Source organism: Oncorhynchus kisutch, linkage group LG9 (assembly GCF_002021735.2).
Source record: "Oncorhynchus kisutch isolate 150728-3 linkage group LG9, Okis_V2, whole genome shotgun sequence".
NCBI lineage: Eukaryota > Metazoa > Chordata > Actinopteri > Salmoniformes > Salmonidae > Oncorhynchus > Oncorhynchus kisutch.
Window position 1 is genome coordinate 15,749,912 of NC_034182.2, and position 18,635 is coordinate 15,768,546.

At 41.9% G+C, this 18,635-nt stretch overlaps 1 protein-coding gene across 2 annotated transcripts in view; it reads left to right on the plus strand.

The window, feature by feature from the left end:
* Nucleotides 1-6,285: 6,285 nt before the first annotated feature.
* Nucleotides 6,286-18,635, plus strand: part of LOC109896823 (GRAM domain-containing protein 4-like) — a 73,258-nt gene continuing 60,908 nt past the window's right edge. For both annotated transcript variants that reach the window (XM_031832029.1, XM_020491206.2), the window contains exons 1-2: nt 6,286-6,634; nt 10,316-10,532. In XM_031832029.1, the coding sequence (XP_031687889.1) occupies nt 6,531-6,634; nt 10,316-10,532 (321 nt within the window). In that variant the 5' untranslated portion in view covers nt 6,286-6,530. The remainder of the gene's footprint in view (nt 6,635-10,315; nt 10,533-18,635) is intronic.

The following is an 18,635-nucleotide window of genomic DNA, read 5'->3' on the forward strand; positions in this document are numbered from 1 at the left end:
GGTTTTAGAGGGACATAAATTAGGTTACTTACAATGTGACTGCCAATGCCCCTGGGATAATGTACATTTGCTGCAGCATTACGCCAACTCAGCGACACAGGGGTAGGGATTACCTGATCTGATAAATCATTGTCTCAATGCAGCCTTAAAATGGGTGGATAGAGTCCAGAAGTTTAGATGATTTGGATGCACTCCGTCATTCCTGTAGAGCATCGTCTGTTTCCAGACGGCGTCAAAGTTCTCTATAAAAGTTATTCCAACAGAGCTACAGTAATATTTTAGCCAGGTGTGTAATACCAGTAGCCTGCTGAATCGTTCACACCCACAGCCCAACGATGGAACCGGACCTGAAATAATTGTCTGCTTTTTGGAATCTTTCAGAGCTATAATCAGTTCTTTAAAATCAATTTTCAGCATTTCCGAACTAGCCCGAATGTAATTCGACCCCACATGGACTATAACAGTGTCAGCTCCCGGGCAGCTGTCGTAGAAAGGTCAGAAGCAGCCTTGTAATGTCCCGTACTCCAGTTTACCCCGTGAACTGAGATGTTTCTTACCATAGAGCTGCCGATGATGACAGCTGGTGCAATGGCTGAGGAGGTACGTCCGTTCTTTCGCTTCGAGTGGTTTCGCAAACCCCTCGAGGACCAAAGGGTTGTTGTGACCGATGGACCCGAGCCAGCTGTAGAATGCATTGTGGATGATGAATGGTCCGGTATCTTAGATAGCCTCACGGTCCGATGAGGTGGGGAGCTCTGAGGATCTGAACCTGAGCTAGAAAGCCACCGGAGAGGGAGACAGAACAGAGGGCGAAGGTGCAGGTACCTCAGGATCCGATCTCGAATCGGAAGCCCCCAGGGAAGAAGGCGCCGGAAACTCAGGATCAAGGGCGGCGAAGCTGTTTCCAGTCTAGGCTTACCTTCGCCAAGGAGGCCCCCATTGCCAGAGTTTGCTGTTTTCGACTTCCACGGTGAGTGATATTTTCATGGTCATCCAGGAGCATCCTCCTAACTCCATTCTCCAGGGAAGGGGGAGACCCCTTCGGGGATGGGATCCATGCAGAGTACTGACCAGTCTGGTGTGGAGAGCCGACATGGCGGCGACACTTCCAACAGACCATAGCATCATCCGGCTACTGGGTAGAAGAGAAAGAAAAAGTAGGCAGGCGTGGATTCCCCAGTAGCTTGTGTAAGTTTGCTAAGAGTAGCCACTTTGCCCCTGTAGTCCTCTGCAAGCAAACAGGGCTACATTGAAAGTCCGGGCGGTCCACATTGTTCCAGAATAAAGCAAAATAAACACAGCTCCTGCAGCATTGAAAACATTTGTTAGCGTCCTTCATTTAGCGTCCTTCATTTAGCGTCCTTCATTTAGCGTCCTTCATTTAGCGTCCTACAGGCTATCTAAGCTAGCGGGGATTCCGTGTCTCTCCTCTTGACAGGGAATTCTCAAAATGACCTATCAAAAATGTCAGGCCAAGGTAAGTCTACACCAAAGACACAATTAAGAATTTTTGTAAAATTCACAATGTGAAAAATGAATGTAAACGCATCTTATATAGAAATAGGATATCAATATATCAAATACAATTATCAACCGCAGGGGTCACTAAGTTCAGGTCCATAATTTCAGAAAGTGAATTAAAATTCAATTAATAAACTTATTTGACAAAAACAATTGAAAATAAATGTCACTTTTTCCATCACAGACTGGTATATCAATTCATATTTGATCTCCTTTCTATTTCTTACAAAATGTCTAATCTAATTTCCCCTCATACAATTGTGTGTTTACATCATTAAAGCAGCACTAACCCCCCCCCCCCCAACCTGTTCTGTAATTGACTCAAAGTGTGGTAGTTGTGATTGCATAAGAAGAAAACAACATGTGCAATGAACGCTCTAGAAAACACTCAATTGGGATTAGGACTTTAATTAATGACACGGAGGGAGGATTTGGGCGCTTCAGCCCCACAGCTCTGATATGGGACATTGAGAGAGAGAGAGAGGCTAGAGTGATGGATGTGTTTTGGCCAGAAATAGAGAAGGGATTACATACTGTAAAACCATGGTACAAAATAATTTAGTTTCCACAAAACATACCTCCTGCTTTTGTAACATGTCCAATGAGAAATTTGGGATCAGGATTTTATGTCGTCATAATACTGCGATACTGTGTCAAATAAAATGTATTACAATTTCGTAAAACGGTAATTGAATTACCTATAACATGCGGACTTACGTAACCCAATTCATATGCACAGTGGTGATTGAAGTCTTTAAGTCTTGATCTGAATTTTCCACTTAATCTTGCATACTGCTGTATTACTTAACCATATAAGATAGTGTTTTGAGAGGATGACTTGGCATTTTATATGATTGGTTATAGTGTATGATGCGTGTAATGCAAAGCAGTGTTTGCTTTGCTCATACAGTGCAATGACTAACGGCTCAATGACATTTTAGTGGGGTCCATCTGTTTCCTGTTTGCTAAGTGACCACCACCTAGTGGAGAACATTGAGAGAGAGAGAGAGAGAGGTGGAGACCAGACTTCAGCCCAGTTCAAAATCAAACCCTTTTCTCCTAGACACTTTGCTGGTCTGAAAGGATCGGATGGATTTAAGCCATATCATTAATATTACAGCAGCTCCACCTAGCCCTCCATTCTCAGATCTAGGTTTACAGGACAGACAAGCGACAGAAGGAGGCTGGTTTTAGACTGGGCCAACACATTTCTTGGTCCACTTGGCTGACTCAAACCAGGGCCACGTTCAGTAGACAAACCTTGCAGAACGTTGCAGATAGATATGCCAAGAATAGGGCTGATGTGATTCCTTATTCTATACTGAACAAAAATATAAACGCAACATGTAAAGTATTGGTCCCATGTAATATTAGCTGAAATAAAAGATCCCAGAAATGTTCCATATGCACAAAAAGCTCATTTCTCCCAAATGTTATGCACACATTTGTTTACATCCCTGTTACTGAGTATTTATCCTTTGCCAAGATAGTCTTTCCATCTGACAGGTGTGGCAAATCAAGAAGCTGATTAAACAGCATGATCATTACACAGGTGCATCTTGTGCTGGGGACAATAAAAGGCCACTCTAAAAGGAGTTTTGTCACACAGCACAATGTTACAGATGTCTCAAGTTTTAAGGGAGTGTGTAATTGGCATGCTGACTGCAGTAATGTTCACCAGAACTGTTGCCAGAGAATTTAATGTTCATTTCTCCACCATAAGCCACCTCCAAAAGAATTTTAGAGAATTTGTCAGTATATCCAACTGGCCTCACAACCGCAGACCACGCGTAACCACTCCAGCCCAGGACCTCCACATCTGGATTCTTCATCTGCAGGATCGTCTGAGACCAGCCACCCGGACAGCTGATGAAACAGGAGGTATTTCTGTCTGTAATAAAGCCCTTTTGTGGGAAGGAAAAAAAAAACTGGGCTGAGCCTGGCTCCCCATTGGGTGGGCCTACGCCCTCCCATGCCCACCAAAGGCTGCGTCCCTGCCCAGTCATGTGAAATCCATAGATTATGGCCTAATTTATTTATTTCAATTGACTGATTCCCTTATATGATCTGGAACTCAGTAAAAATTTTGAAATTCTTGCATGTTGCGTTTATATCTTTCTTCAGTATACATGTCGGAGAGGCATGTTAGTAATATGCTATGTAGAACAATTTGAACGTTCCAAAACATTGCATCCTGCTGAACGTGCCCCAGAATAAGTCTATAGACCTACTGAAGGGGTGTACACTATATATACAAAAGTATGTGGACACCCCTTCAAATGAGTAAATTCAGCTATTTCAGGTACACCCGTTGCTGACAGGTGTATAAAATCAAGCACACAGCCATGCAATCGCCATAGCCAAACATTGGCAGTAGAATGGCCTTACTGAAGAGCTCAGTGACTTTCAACGTGGCACTGTCATAAGATGCCACCTTTCCAACAAGACAAATTTCTGACCTGCTAGAGCTGCCCCGGTAACTGAGTGCTGTTACTGTGAAGGGAAAACGTCTAGGAGCAACAATGGCTCAGCCGTGTAGTGGTAGGCCACAGAAGCTCACAGAATGGGATCGCCGAGTCAGCACAAGAACTGGTCAATACAGAATTTTATTGTTGAGATCGGTGTGGAAGAACTTGATTGGCCTGCACAGAGCCCTGACCTCAACCCCATCGAACACCTTTGAGATGAGATGAATTGGAACGCTGACTGCAAGCCAGGCCTAATCGCTCAACATCAGTGTCCGACCTCACTAATGCGCTTGTGGCTGAATGGAAGCAAGTCCCTGCAGCAATGTTCCAACATCGAGTGAAAAGCCTTCCCAGAAGAGTGGAGGCTGTTATAGCAGTGAAGGGGGGACCAACTCCATATTAATGCTCATGATTTTGTAATGAGATGTTTGACGAGCAGGTGTCCACATACTTTTGGTCATATAGTGTACTTTTGGCCATGTGTATCAACAGTTTCATCACTGAGTCACAGACCTTGTCTCACAACAGACTGACAACAGGGTTCTATGATTCCATCCCAGTGTTTAATCTCATCATTAGGTTTCACGGGGGGCAGAGTTCACTTTATTCAGACAGCCAATCCAGTGAGATGTAGTGTAAGGGTCAGGGGTCATTCCCTGACCAGGATGGAACAACAGTCGTATCAGACTATCAGCTGCTGGAGAGTATAGAGAAGACCATTGTATGGTGTCAAATGCATGTTGACTAGTCTACAATAATTTTTGCAACAACTACATAACAGGACAAACGGACTATACAGTCGTGGCCAAACGTTTTGAGAATGACACAAATATTAATTTTCGCAAAGTCTGCTCCCTCAGTTTGTATGATGGCAATTTGCATATACTCCAGAATGTTATGAAGAGTAAACAGATGAATTGCAATTAATTGCAAAGTCCCTCTTTGCCACGCAAATGAACTGAATCCCCCCAAAAACATTTCCACCGCATTTCAGCCCTGCCACAAAAGGACCAGCTGACATCATGTCAGTGATTCTCGCGTTAACACAGGTGTGAGTGTTGACGAGGACAAGGCTGGAGATCACTCTGTCATGCTGATTGAGTTCGGAAAACAGACTGGAAGCTTCAAAAGGAGGGTGCTTGGAATCATTGTTCTTGGAATCATTTTCTCTGAATCCCCTTTCCGATTGTTTGGGGCATCCGGAAAAAAGCTTGTCTGGAGATGACAAGATGAGCGCTACCATCTGTTCTCTGTCATGCCAACAGTAAAGCATCCTGAGATCATTCATGTGTGGGGTTGCTTCTCAGCCAAGGGAGTGGGCTCACTCACAATTTTGCCTAAGAACACAGCCATGAATAAAGAATGGTACCAACACATCCTCCGAGAGCAACTTCTCCCAACCATCCAGGAACAGTTTGGTGGCGAACAATGCCTTTTCCAGCATGATGGAGCACCTTGCCATAAGGCAAAAGTGGCTCGGGGAACAAAACATTGATATTTTGGGTCTATGGCCAGGAAACTCCCCACACCTTAATCCCATTGAGAACTTGTGGTCAATCCTCAAGAAGCGGGTGCACAAACAAAAACCCACAAATTCTGACAAACTCCAAGCATTGATTTTGCAAGAATGGGCTGCCATCAGTCAGGATGTGGCCCAGAAATTAATTGACAGCATGCCAAGGCGGATTGCAGAGGTCTTGAAAAAGAAGGGTCAACACTGCAAATATTGACTCTTTGCATCAACTTCATGTAATTGTCAATAAAATCCTTATGAAATGCTTGTAATTATACTTCAGTATTCCATAGTAACATCTGACAAAAATATCTAAAGACACTGAAGCAGCAAACTTTGTGGAAATTAAAATTTGTGTCATTCTCAAAACCTTTGGCCATGACTGTACATTGTTTTGGAGCTCATTTCTGTAGATGATGGAAGTTTAGATTTTTACCTTGCTAATCTGAGTGGAAACATGCAAAGGTTTGCATTTCAAAAACACTTGGCAACTGTTTGGTGATTTTATTAAAACATTGTTTCATTGCTGTTTTATATATACATCTTTATACGTGCAAATGTCAATTCATTAAATGTATTATTTATTTATCACCTGTATTACATGAAAGAACTGTCGAATAATATATGAAATCAACTGTGCACATGCAATACTGTTGGTAGGCCTGCATTGCTATAATATTGTCATCCAACAGAGGATGCTGATGGGCATTATGAAGGCAGACGAATACAGAGTGGGCGGTACAATAACAGAAAGGGAAGGCTTGTTGATAACTTTGAAACTCCATAAACGGCCCCTTTAAGAAAGGAAGTCTGCTGACATTGACGGAATTCCCTGATCTGGCTTGCGAGAGCTATGGAATTAAGAGAGAGAGTGACTGGTTTCAAACGGTACTGACGGAGATCGCCTATACTATTATCTATCGGGGGGGAACTGGCATTCCTGCAAAACTAATCAAGGCTGCAGCGGGATGTAAACTCGTTTCTTTGGTTTACAAAAGAGCGGATTGCGATGGCGGGGCTGAGGCTCAATGAACAGCTTGTGGCTTGGCGGATCTGAGCAGGTGGACGCTACTGGATACATTCAAAGGCAATTCTCTGTGTTAATGAAACTTTGCTACGATTTACGGGCTGGGTAAGAAGAAACGTATTTTTTAAATATAAATAATATCATGTAAAGTAGCCTAGCTCAAGTCTTTGCGTGTGATGTTTATGTAAACGTCTGGCTTTTAGTTGGGTAATTAATGTATTTAATAGAGCGCAAGGGCTACTGTGCGTAGCCTGTCATTTACGAAGATTACAATTTTAATTGAGAAATGGGAACTACGAGTAAATGAAAGTATTGCAAATGAAACGTTGCATCGCCATAGTTTCAATAATGAAGCGAAGACGAACATAACGGACTTGTCACGTTGTCACCACTGGCCAACACCTACTGTTGCTCACGCGGATTGTTACAAATCGTCGCGGGTACAGTGAAGCCATACATTCCTGGTCCTTCGTACTCCGTCAATTATCACCCTGTGTTAGGCTCATTTTATAAACCGTTTTATTTTTGTTTGCTGCGAAGCTATGACCGCTCACAGTGCCTTAGCCTTTGATCATAACTCTGTTCCATTACGTCACACAAGTAATTGGACGAAGGCGTCTTCTGTAAGGGGAAGGTTTGTTAAAAGAACCCCGAAGCTCTTTCTGAGTGATCGGAAGCCTGAGCACCAACACCAATCAGCCTACACCACTGTACACACGCGTGTCATTATTATGACAACTAGCGTCGCCATGTCAGCAAATGACTGCTGTCTGAACATACACAAATCCAATTAGGTCACTTGTCTATGGACAGTCGGTGTTACAAAACGGATTTGAAAAACAAAACTGAAATGGGCATTAATGGCCTTCATTGTGTACAAGGCTTTATTGATTTATCCCAGTTGCAGCCAACAGTATTTTTCAGTGACATGTTTCTGGCGGCCTTCTGTTACACACAGGTGTTCGGGGGCATGCTAGATAGCTACTTAGCACAGGTGGTCCATGTCTTCTTTAAGCACACACTAACATGGAGATATGGCCATGTGGGAACACTAACCCCAACCCTATTTAAAAAAAAAACATTGTTAATTTAAATCTTTTTTTTTTTTCCTGATATGAAAGATAAGGTCCTTCCAAACCCGTACCGCAAGCGATGCATGTTAATGTTAAAAAGTTCTGTGGTGCGCTAAGGTGACAACAATGCCTGCCATGGATGTTTCCCAGTAAGAACACGTTTAAAGCCTCAAAGGATAAGATCATCCAACTTTCAAAACAAGGCAATTGTCAATTTTGGCTAGTCGAGGCAGTCAACTTAGTTAACAAGCTAGATAGCTGTATAGTTTTCTATCACATTCATGAATTTGTTTGGAAACCATTAACAAGCTAATTGGCTACCACATGTTATTGTCACTGTGATAGTAGGTAGTAAGCAACAAGAAATGCTAAATAACAGTCTAAAAACCACAAGGGTAAAAAAAAAAATCAGACAAAAGTCCCATGGCCTGGAAAGATGCACAAATAGCTTTCTGGTGTCCTCAGACAATATTGATATATTTTATTTCATATTTTCTAAATAATAATAATAGTTGAAATCAGGTTGTTTTTGTTCCTATTTAACTTAATTTTTAATAAAAATGACCAAACACTCTAAAGCATTTAACCTAACGTTGACATTCATTCAGAATTCAGTCTCTGAATGAACAATCGCATGTCAACTACAGGTTCAGTGGGTCTGCAACCAGAAATGACATTGACAGGGGGTTTGGTGTATTTCATGTGAACAAAACCTGTGAGGTGACTGCCTAAAATAAATGTGATGCCTACAGGTGGGTGTGAGAGGTGTAAAACACTTGCCAATGGGGGTTTCAGGAGGGGGTTCCAGGTGGGAGTTTTTAGTTTGTATTATGCTCAGAAAGATCTGTTCATTTATCTCTCACCCTAAACCTAACAATGTCTTATTAATGTCTTTGTTTAATTCAACAATGTCCTATTTTCTATTCAAGTGTGGGGCCTTCCATCACCACTAAACGATGCCATTGACTATCCAGTTCCTAGAATGCAGTTTTCTTCATCTCAAGGTGCTCAATCAAACACACACTAGGCACTGAGGGGAGCATAGTCAAGTCTCTGTGGCCCCTTCTCTTTTATTCAGAAGATTCACATCAGAGGTGGTAATCTCATTGAAGTGAGACACGACAGCACTCATGGCTGCCATTGCAATGGCTCTCATAGGCGTATAGACTGATGTGCAGTCTACTGTGTCAAGAGTACAGTGTCAATTCGCCTGAATATTTGAGGTGTGGGTGAGTGTCTTGAGTCTGTGTAGTCTAACCTTGTATATGTTTGACTGTGTGTATGATTAAGCAGTACTTAAGAGCTCTCTAGGTATATCCCATTGAGGAAAAACTCACTCTTCTCTGAACAACATTACAGCTTTACCCTATGGTACCCTCTCACCTCACCTTGCTCCTGCAACTGTCTAGATGCTTCACTAAGCTAAGCTGATGGTGGTGAGCTCTGGGCTATGGGGTCATTATCTGACTATAGAATGTTACCTAAGGACTGATCTAATGTCAGAGGTTAATCAACCTCCTAAATGGTCATGGTTAGGATTGGGGGAGGGGTAATCTGATTCTAGATCTGTGGTTAGGGGTAACTTCTACCTTGAGAATCATTAGCTAGGAATATGGGACAAAATTCTAAACTTTTGACAAAACGTAATCCACTAAGGGAAGTTGTCCAAATATGTATGATACCTTCAAATATGGGGGGGGGGGGGGGGGGGGGGATTAGATGCAGAGTGAGAAAGTTGGAGGCATTAAAATGGTAACATCTCCTGTTATTGGTAATGGTGAGAGATTAGCATGTTTTGATATTATGGCCCTTTCAAATGGGGGGACTAGATGCATAAAGTGCTTTTATTTTCTAAATGGTAGAACAGCTATGTATGAAAATACCCTCAAATTAAATGTGACTTTCTGTGCTTTTGCCTCCAAAACATTTGATCTCAAATTCAAAATACTGGAGTAGGCTATAGAGCCAAATTAAACGTTTTAGCTTCAATGCCTAAATAAATACGCAGGGGAGTGTAGATGTAGGTCAAAAGGATTCACATTAATCAAGTCGTTAAGTTGTATATATTTTTGGGACCGTGTTTGAAGTGAGAGGGTGCTCGCCTCTTGTCTCCATCTCGCTCCACGCCTCGTTGTGATAATTTCCTAAGCAGTAAGAGACGTGGCCCTGGATGATGGCGGATGACTCAAACACTGAGCCTTCGATGGATCTACCGCTAGATCTATATGGCTGTGTTCCAAATGGCACCCTATTCCCTTCATAGCTCACTACTTTTGAGCAGGGCCTATAGAGCTCTGGTCAAAAGTGCACTATATAGGGAATAGGGCACCATTTGGGACACAGGCTCTGTCATTAGGCTGTCTGAGTCATAGACAGAGATGACAAACACAATTATGAAAGGTGGTAGTCTTTAACTGGGTACTGGGGCAGAGATGACATCTTAAATGGAGTGATCTGCTACATTATTAGGATACTGTGGCTCCTGGCTGGCCTATATTTTAGTTTGTCTGTATCGTGTCTATTTATGCATCTTATTTAAAAAAAGGCTTGTATTGGCCACACTCAACAATTGTCCTTAACTTGTGCATCTGTGTTCTGTAGTGTTTAGGTACTTATTTACAAAAGCAACTTCTAATGCAAAGAGATTTGTCCCTTTCATTTTCACTTCGTTTCAAAGGGGAACCTTTGACCCTTCTCTGTTTTGTCTTTTCAGAAATGCTGTACACCATGCTAAGGTAAAGCCGCCGACGAGAGGGGTGTTGAACATGCTAAAGCGGCTGGACAAAATCAGGTTCAGAGGTCAGAAGCGAGACGACTTCCTGGATCTAGCAGAGTCCCCCAACGGATCTGACAATGAATGTAGCGATGACATCCTGCTGAGGACGAAGCCTTCACTTAAGACACAAGACACGGAAGAACTAGGAGACCCTGTAAGTATTCATTCTACTTAGCTGTGTTCTTTGACTCAAATGAGAGACCATGAGCAGGGACAGCAGTTTTTCCTTTCAACGGGACCCGACCAGGAAAAACTCTGGGTCATAGTTATAGGCCGTATCAGGTGGTCTGGAAAAACTATGTCAGTGTTTCCATACGGGTCTTGAAATATTGTGTGGATGAAGGGCGGGTGGGTGGCAGTCGGGTTGCATCAACAGAAAACCATACAAAATAAATTGTATAATTCTTGAGCAATTTAGATCTATAGGCTACATTTGAGTTTTTTTCCTACATAATGTTTACGCTATGGAATTAGTGTGTAGGCCCTAAATCTTAGGCTTTACGTGTGACAGCCTACATACCAGTTGCCAAGCTCTTGGGAATGGTCAGAAAAAATTATCTTTAATCCACTGAGGCAAAAAGAACAATGTCTGTTTAAAATTTTTAAAAACATTCAAGAGAAAAGCTGCAAAATGGAGAGTTAAAAATAAAGAAGCGAGGGCCAGAAATGTAATGTTTGGTAAAAATTTGATGACGTGGTAATAGTGGATGTTGTGTGATGATCTGTGAGGCGCTATACAAAAGGACTTCAAATCGGCCTATGGCACGTCAAAGGAACGGTAGCCTACTGTTCAGATGGGTTAAATGTAAACTGAAATCTGAAAATCGGAAAGTATTCAGACCCCTTGACTTCTTCCACATTTTGTTACAGCCTTGTTCTAAAATTGATTGAACTGTTTATTCCCTCAATCAACACAAATCCTCATAATGACAAAGCAAAAACAGGTTTGTAGAAATGTTTGCTAATTAAAAAAAATGAAATATGACATTTACATAGTGGTTCGTCCTTTAAAAGTTGCAGCACAGGTTGCGTGGTGCCGCAGATTTCTATGGCACGTTATTTAAGTGGCAACCACTGGTACCATTAATGCTAGTCCCCATGATTGTCTCACAGGAACGTGAAACGGTGCTAAAATAGTTGTAGGCTACTGCTTCAAATCCTATTGCTTCTAACTTCAATATGCTCTTTAAATAAGACCTACACCACTTTTAACAGCACATTACTCAACACTAGTAGGCGACATGAGACTCGTGTCGCCTACTGTAGGCCTACAGTATATCGAAAAATATGACGTGACTCTGCCAATAATTACATATCGAGGATTGGATGATTCTAAATTAAAACCAAAAGCCGCCTCATGTGGCTCCCGGTGGCGGCCGGCACGGGTATCTGTAGCAACTCATTTTACATTGCGATGTGGTGACTTAGACCACTGCATCACTGGGGAGGCCCCATCCACAAAGTATCAAAATACAGAGAGGTGTTGGTAAAGGTATATTATCCTGATAATAGCCCATAACGGGCTATTATAATACTGTACATGGTGTCCAGGTCAGGATAACCAAAGCATTTCTTTATTAAAGACTATCAGAAAGAATGTTGGTACTTATTTATTTTGATCCAAAGCCATGAATGAGTTAGTCACTCAGCTTTCTGTAGGTGCCGCTACATGACTGTGCCATCAACTTGATATCTAAAAATATGAGGTTATTTATTAAATGAATAAAAAAACGAAAGTCAGCGATTGTAAAGTGAATAAAGACCAAAATAATATTAGTATTGACCAAAACATTTATTTCTGTTTTAAGAGGAGAGAAACACTGGACCAATTGTGCACCGTCCTATTGGACGAAGTCGGATGTCATACATAATACCTTTTTGATGTATTATTTGTTTAGTCTTTTCTGGTGGATTAAACTGAAATAGGTTGCAATCACGGGCCGGTTATGATACAGCCAACCTAACTAATTTGACAATAGAATTCTCCCGCCACCCTCCTCCTAGGCAAGTCTATTGTCCAGCTAATAGCCATAATGGCGCTGTACAACATGACCATGTGTGTTAGAAATAGTATTTTCCAGTAAGCAACAATTTGTTTACCTTCATTAGAAAACTTTGTTCGAATATTTCTGTAATTCAGTGATATTTATTCCCATAGTAATTAGTTATGGATCCGTAACTAAATAAACATTGGCATTTTGAAAGTGTCTATCATTTTATTAACGAAAGCATAAAAATGACATTATTAGTTATGTTGTCTTAATTTGAACATGCAGACTGGCACTAAGAACAGTGGGAACGTTTCCCTAGTTGGGGCCATTATTAGTGCAATGCCCCTTAAAGTGTTGCTCTGTGCTGCCCAGTGTGGTGGGGGTCCACATCCCTCTTCCTCCTCCCTTCCCCATGGGCTAGGTCTGTCTTCTGTGCGTAGCTCTGCGGCCCATCCTGTGCCCCCTGCCCTCGTGCCTTGAACCTTGTAAGCTTTCAGTGGATACAGCTGTAGAACTGCAAGGAAATCCCATTGTGCGCCACTCGGGAGCCATGACCAATATATATTGTCCTGCTAATGGGGTTAATAATATCTGTGAGAATATCCAAGGGGCTTTTATATAATTCTAAATTAAACAAAGTGATTATTATAAAAAATGTTTTCAAATAAAGTAAAATGACTGAGGAAAAAGGCCATTCTTGAACATGGAGTGAGACATTGTTACTAATTTTGTAAATAAAGCCAGTTTTGTTATTTATTTCTGTCATCTCATGGGCCTCCCAGTAGAGGCCGGCATGGGTATTGAACCAGCATCTGTAACACAGCTGGCACTGCTATACAGTGTCTTAGACCGTTGTGCCACTCAGTCGCTGTACAACGTGACCATTCGGGAGTGGGCTACGCTACTACAGTAAGAGTAAAATAATTTAAACCTTAGTGTAACAACAGTTTTAATAAATATTACTGAAGGTGTGCACATCTCCGTTTCTATTTAGGTTTATGTTGCACGTTCATTGTCAGTTAGACTCAGTAGGCCCCAAAAGCATAATCAGTGCTCTAGCTCACCCTTGTGCTGGTCTGGAGCAATGAAGTGGTGACACAGGGTACTGTACTGAACCACAAATGACCTCTAAGTACCGCAGCATAATCACATAACTTTTAGTGGCGCAACCACTAAATATTCGAACCCTTTAATCAGTGCTTTGTTGAAGCATCTTTGGCAGAGATTACAGCCTCTAGTCTTCTTGCGTATGACGTTACAAGCATGGCACACCTGCATTTGGGGAGTTTCTTTCATTCCTCTCTGCAGATCATCTCAGGTCCTGTCATATTGGATGTGGAGTGTCGCTGCACAGCTATTTTCAGGACTCTCCAGAGATGTAGATCGGGTTCAAGTCTGGGCTCTGGCTGGGACACTCCTGGACATTCAGAGACTTGTCCCGAAACCATGCCTGTGTTGTCTTTGCTTTGTGCTTAGAGTCGTTGTCCTGTTGGAAGATGAACTTTCACCCCAGTCTGAGGTCCTAACCTGCTCCAGAGTGCTTTTCATCAAGGATCTCTCTGTACTTTGCTCTGTTCAGCTTTCCCTCGATCCTTTTTAGTCTCCCAGTCCCTGCTGCTGAAAAACATCCCCACATCATGAAGCTGCCACCACCATGCTTCACTGTAGGGATGGTTCCAGGTTTCCTCCAAACGTGACACTTGGCATTCAGGCCAAAGAGTTCAATCTTGGTTTCATCAGACCAGAGAATCTTGTTTCTCATGTGCCTTTTTACTGAGGAGTGGCTTCCATCTGGGCACTCTACCATAAAGGCCTGATTGGTGTAGTACTGCAGAGATGGTTGTCCTTCTGGAAGGTTCTCCCCATCTCAACAGAGGAGCTCTGTCAAAGTGACCACTGGGTTCTTGGTCTCCTCCCTGACCAAGGTCCTTCTCCCCCGATTTCTCAGTTTGGCTGGGCGGCCAGATCTAGGAAAGAGTCTTTGGGGTTACACACTTCTTCAATTTAAGAATGATGGTGGCCACTGTGTTATTGGACTTTCAATGCTGCAGAAATGTTTTGGTACCCTTCCCCACATCTGTGCCTCGACACAATCATGTCTTGGAGCTCTACGAACAATTGCTTCAACCGCATGGCTTGGTTTTTGCTCTGACATTAACTGTCAACTGGGGTGTTTAAACAGGTGTGTGCCTTTCCAAATCATGTCCAATCAGTTGAATTTACCACAGGTGGACTCTAATCAAGTTGTAGAAACATCTCAAAGATGATCAATGGGAACAGGATGCAATTGAGCTAAATTTTGAGTCTCATACCAAAGGGTCTAAATACTTATGTAAATAAGTAAATAACATTTTTAGAACACCGACTTATTCAAGAGTTTTATTTCTATTTTCTACATCGTAGAATAAAAGTGAGGACCTCAAAACTATGAAATAACACTTATGGATTCATGTAGTCACCAAAAAAGTGTTGAAGAATCTCATATTTTGATTTGTTTAAATAGCCACCTTGATGACAGCTTTGCACACTGTTGGCATTCTCTCAACCAGATTCACCTGGAATGCTTTTCCAACACTCTTGAAGGAGTTCCCACATATGCTGAGCACTTTTTGGCTGCTTTTCCTTCACTCTGCAGTCCAACTCATCTCAATTGGGTTGAGGTTGGGTGATTGTGGAGGCCAGGTCATCTGATGCAGCGCTCCATCACTCTCCTTCTTGGTCAAATAGCCCTTACACAGCCTGCAGGTGTGTTGGGTCATTGTCCTGTTGAAAAACAAATGATAGTCCCAATAAGCACAATCCATTGGATGGAGAATTGCTGCAGAATGCTGTGATAGCCATGCTGGTGTGCCTTGAATTCTAAATAAATTCAAGATCATGTCACCAGCAAAGAACCCCCACACCATAACACCACCTGCTCCATGCTTTACGGTGGGAAATATACATGTGGAGAACATCCGTTCACCCACACAGCGTTTCACAAAGACACTGCGATTGGAATCAAAAATCTCCAATTTGGACAAATTTCCACCAGTCTAATGTCCATTGCTCGTGTTTCTTGGCTCAATCAAGTTTTTGTCTTATTGGTGTCCGTTTAGTAGTGGTTTCTTTGCAGCAATCGACCATGAAGGCCTGACTCGCACAGTCTCCTCTGAACAGTGGATGTTGATGTCTGTTACTTGAACTCTGCAGCATTTATTTGGGCTGCAATTTCTGAGGCTGGCAACTCTAACTTAACCTCTGCAGCAAAGGTAACTCTGGGTCTTCTTTTTTTCTGTGGTGGTCCTCATGAGAGCCAGTTTTGTCATAGTGCTTGATGGTTTTTGCGACTGTACTTGAAGAACCTTTCAAAGTTCTTGACATTTTCCAGTTTGACTGAACTTCATGTCTTAAAGTAATGATGGACTGTCTTTTTTCTTTGCTTATTTGATCTATTCTTGCCATAATATGGACTTGTTTTTTTTTTGTATACCACCCTAACTTGTCACAACACAACTGATTGGCTTAAATGCATTAAGAACATTATTCCACAAATTAACTTTTAAGAAGGCACACCTATTAATGGAAATTAATTCCAGGTGACTACCTCATGAAGCTGGTTGAGAGAATGCCAAGAGGGTGCAAAGCTGTCATCAAGGCAAAGGGTGGCTTTTGAAGAATCTCAAATATAAGATATATTTTGATTTTGAAACACTTTTTTGGTTACTACATGTTTCCATGTGTGGTATTTCATAGTTTTGATGTCTTCCCTACTATTCTACAATGTAGAAAATAGTAAAAATAAAGGGTTTTCTAAACATTCTGACCGGTAGTGTGTTTCTATTTTTTTAATAGACTTTCAAAAATGTCTAAACCTGTTTTAAGAGTTTGCAGAGAGCCATATCTGACGGGCCAATAAAAAGAACAGGATTAAGATGGGCTAAAGTACACAAACTGGACAGGAACTCTGCCTAGAAGTCCAGCATCCCGGGGTCGCCTCTTCACTGTTGACGTTGAGACTGGTGTTTTGCGGGTACTATTTAATGAAGCTGCCAGTTGAGGACTTGTGAGGTGTCTATTTCTCAAACTAGACATTCATGTACTTGTTCTATTGCTCAGTTGTGCACCGGGGCCTCCCACTCCTTTTTCTATTCTGGTTAGGGCCAGTTTGCACTGTTCTGTGAAGGGAGTAGTACACAGAGTTGTACAAGATCTTCAGTTTCTTGGCAACTTCTCGTATGGAATAGCCTTAATTTCTCAGAACAAGAATAGACTGATGTTTTTCAGAAGAAAGGCCTTTGTTTCTGGCCATTTTGAGCCTGTAATCGAACCCATAAATGCTGATGCTCCAGATACGCAACTAGTCTAGTCTTTGTTATTTAAGCAGTACAACAGTTTTCAGCTGTGCTAACATAATTGCAAAAGGGTTTTCTAATTATCAATTAGCATTTTAAAAATGCTAAACTTTGATTAGCTAACACAACAATTGGAACACAGGAGTGATGGTTGCTGATAATGGGCCTCTACGCCTATGTAGATATTCCATAAAAATATTTTCCAGCTACAATAGTCATTTACAACATTAACAATGTATACACTGTATTTCTGATCAATTTTTGTTATTTTAATGAATTAAAAAATGGCTTTTCTTTCAAAAACCAAAGGACATTTCTAAGTGACCCCAAACTTTTGAACGGTAGTGTAAATTGGGCACAAAATCATCCCACCATCTGACTGTAGCCTACAGAACATTTAAAAAAAAAAAATCCACTGAAATGTTCCGCTTGTCCTCCGTTTTGATTTTTCCCCGAAAAGCTCCTACTGGCAGACGTGTTTTCCCACACATCTAGCCTACTTTGCAGACCGAAGTTTGATCTTAGCTTAACAACTCTAGCACCTCCTGGGGAAAGCAAAGAGACTGTTTTAATGTTGCTACAGACGTGTGTGTGAGAGACAGGTTCCAGTGAAGTTGATTACTTATCCCTCAGGGAGACTTAATGGAGAACGTACTTCAGCAAGAGTGGGAGGGAAAGCGAAAAGGAAGCACAGGGTGGTTTGATAGGCATTCTTCCTGTTTACTCTACTCATTCCTCAGAGGGAGGGTTGGAGGGAGGGATACAGAGTACACACACACACGACCTCTTAAAGGCTTTCAGCCACTATGGTTACTCTGAATTTATCGTCCCCTGCTTGCCAATTTAATATATCATTACTGCTGATGATCTCAGTGTTTGGACTTTTCTCAACGGGATATTTTAAACTGCACTGTCATCTTGACTTTTTCATGCTTCATGTACCATCAGCCAGTCAGTGTTTTCCCCCATATTGAAACAGTAGATCGGTCACTTGATTGTCTAATTTCCTCAGAGGTCAGTTTCCTGTGCTCATCTGCTGATTTTCTAATATAAACTGAGTCCTTTGCAGAGTTAGGACTTTAGTGTACACATTCCGTGTGTGTGTGGATGTCGCAGGCTGCCTGCCCTGTGTGTTTCTATACCAGGCATGTGGGCAGCTGCTCACTGAGAGGGTGTGAGAGGTCACTGACTGGAGGAGGCCTCAGGAAAAGACAGTCGTTGCGTACACAGTCCTCTCACTTCATATAAAGTGCTGTCCGAAAGTATTCAGACCCCTTGACTTTTTCCACATTTTGGTACTTTACAGCCTAATTCTAAAATGGATTAAATAAATAAAAATGCTCAGCAATCAACACACAATACCCCATAATGACAATGCGGAAAATGTTTTTCAAATGTAGAAAAATAATATTCCTTATTTACGTAAGTATTCAGACCCATTGCTATGAGACTTGAAATTGAGCTCTGGTGCATTCAAATGATTAGACATGATTTGGAAAGGTACACACCTGTCTATATTAGGTCCCAAAGTTGACAGTGCATGTCAGCAAAAACCAAGCCATGAGGTCGAAGGAGTTGTCCGTAGAGCTCCGAGACAGGATTGTGTCGGCACAGATCTGGGGAAGGGTACCAAAAAATGTCTGCAACGTTGAAGGTCCCCAAGATCACAGTGGCCTCCATTAAATGGAAGGAGTTTGTAACCACCAAGACTCTTCCTAGAGCCGGCGGCCTGTCCAAACTGAGCAATCGGGGGAGAAGGGCATGGCATGTAACACTTGCTGTAGCCTACTATTTACTAGTTAACAAAAAATCATATACAGTGGGGAGAAGAAGTATTTGATACACTGCCGATTTTGCAGGTTTTCCTACTTACAAAGCATGTAGAGGTCTGTAATTTTGTATCATAGGTACACTTCAACTGTGAGAGACAGA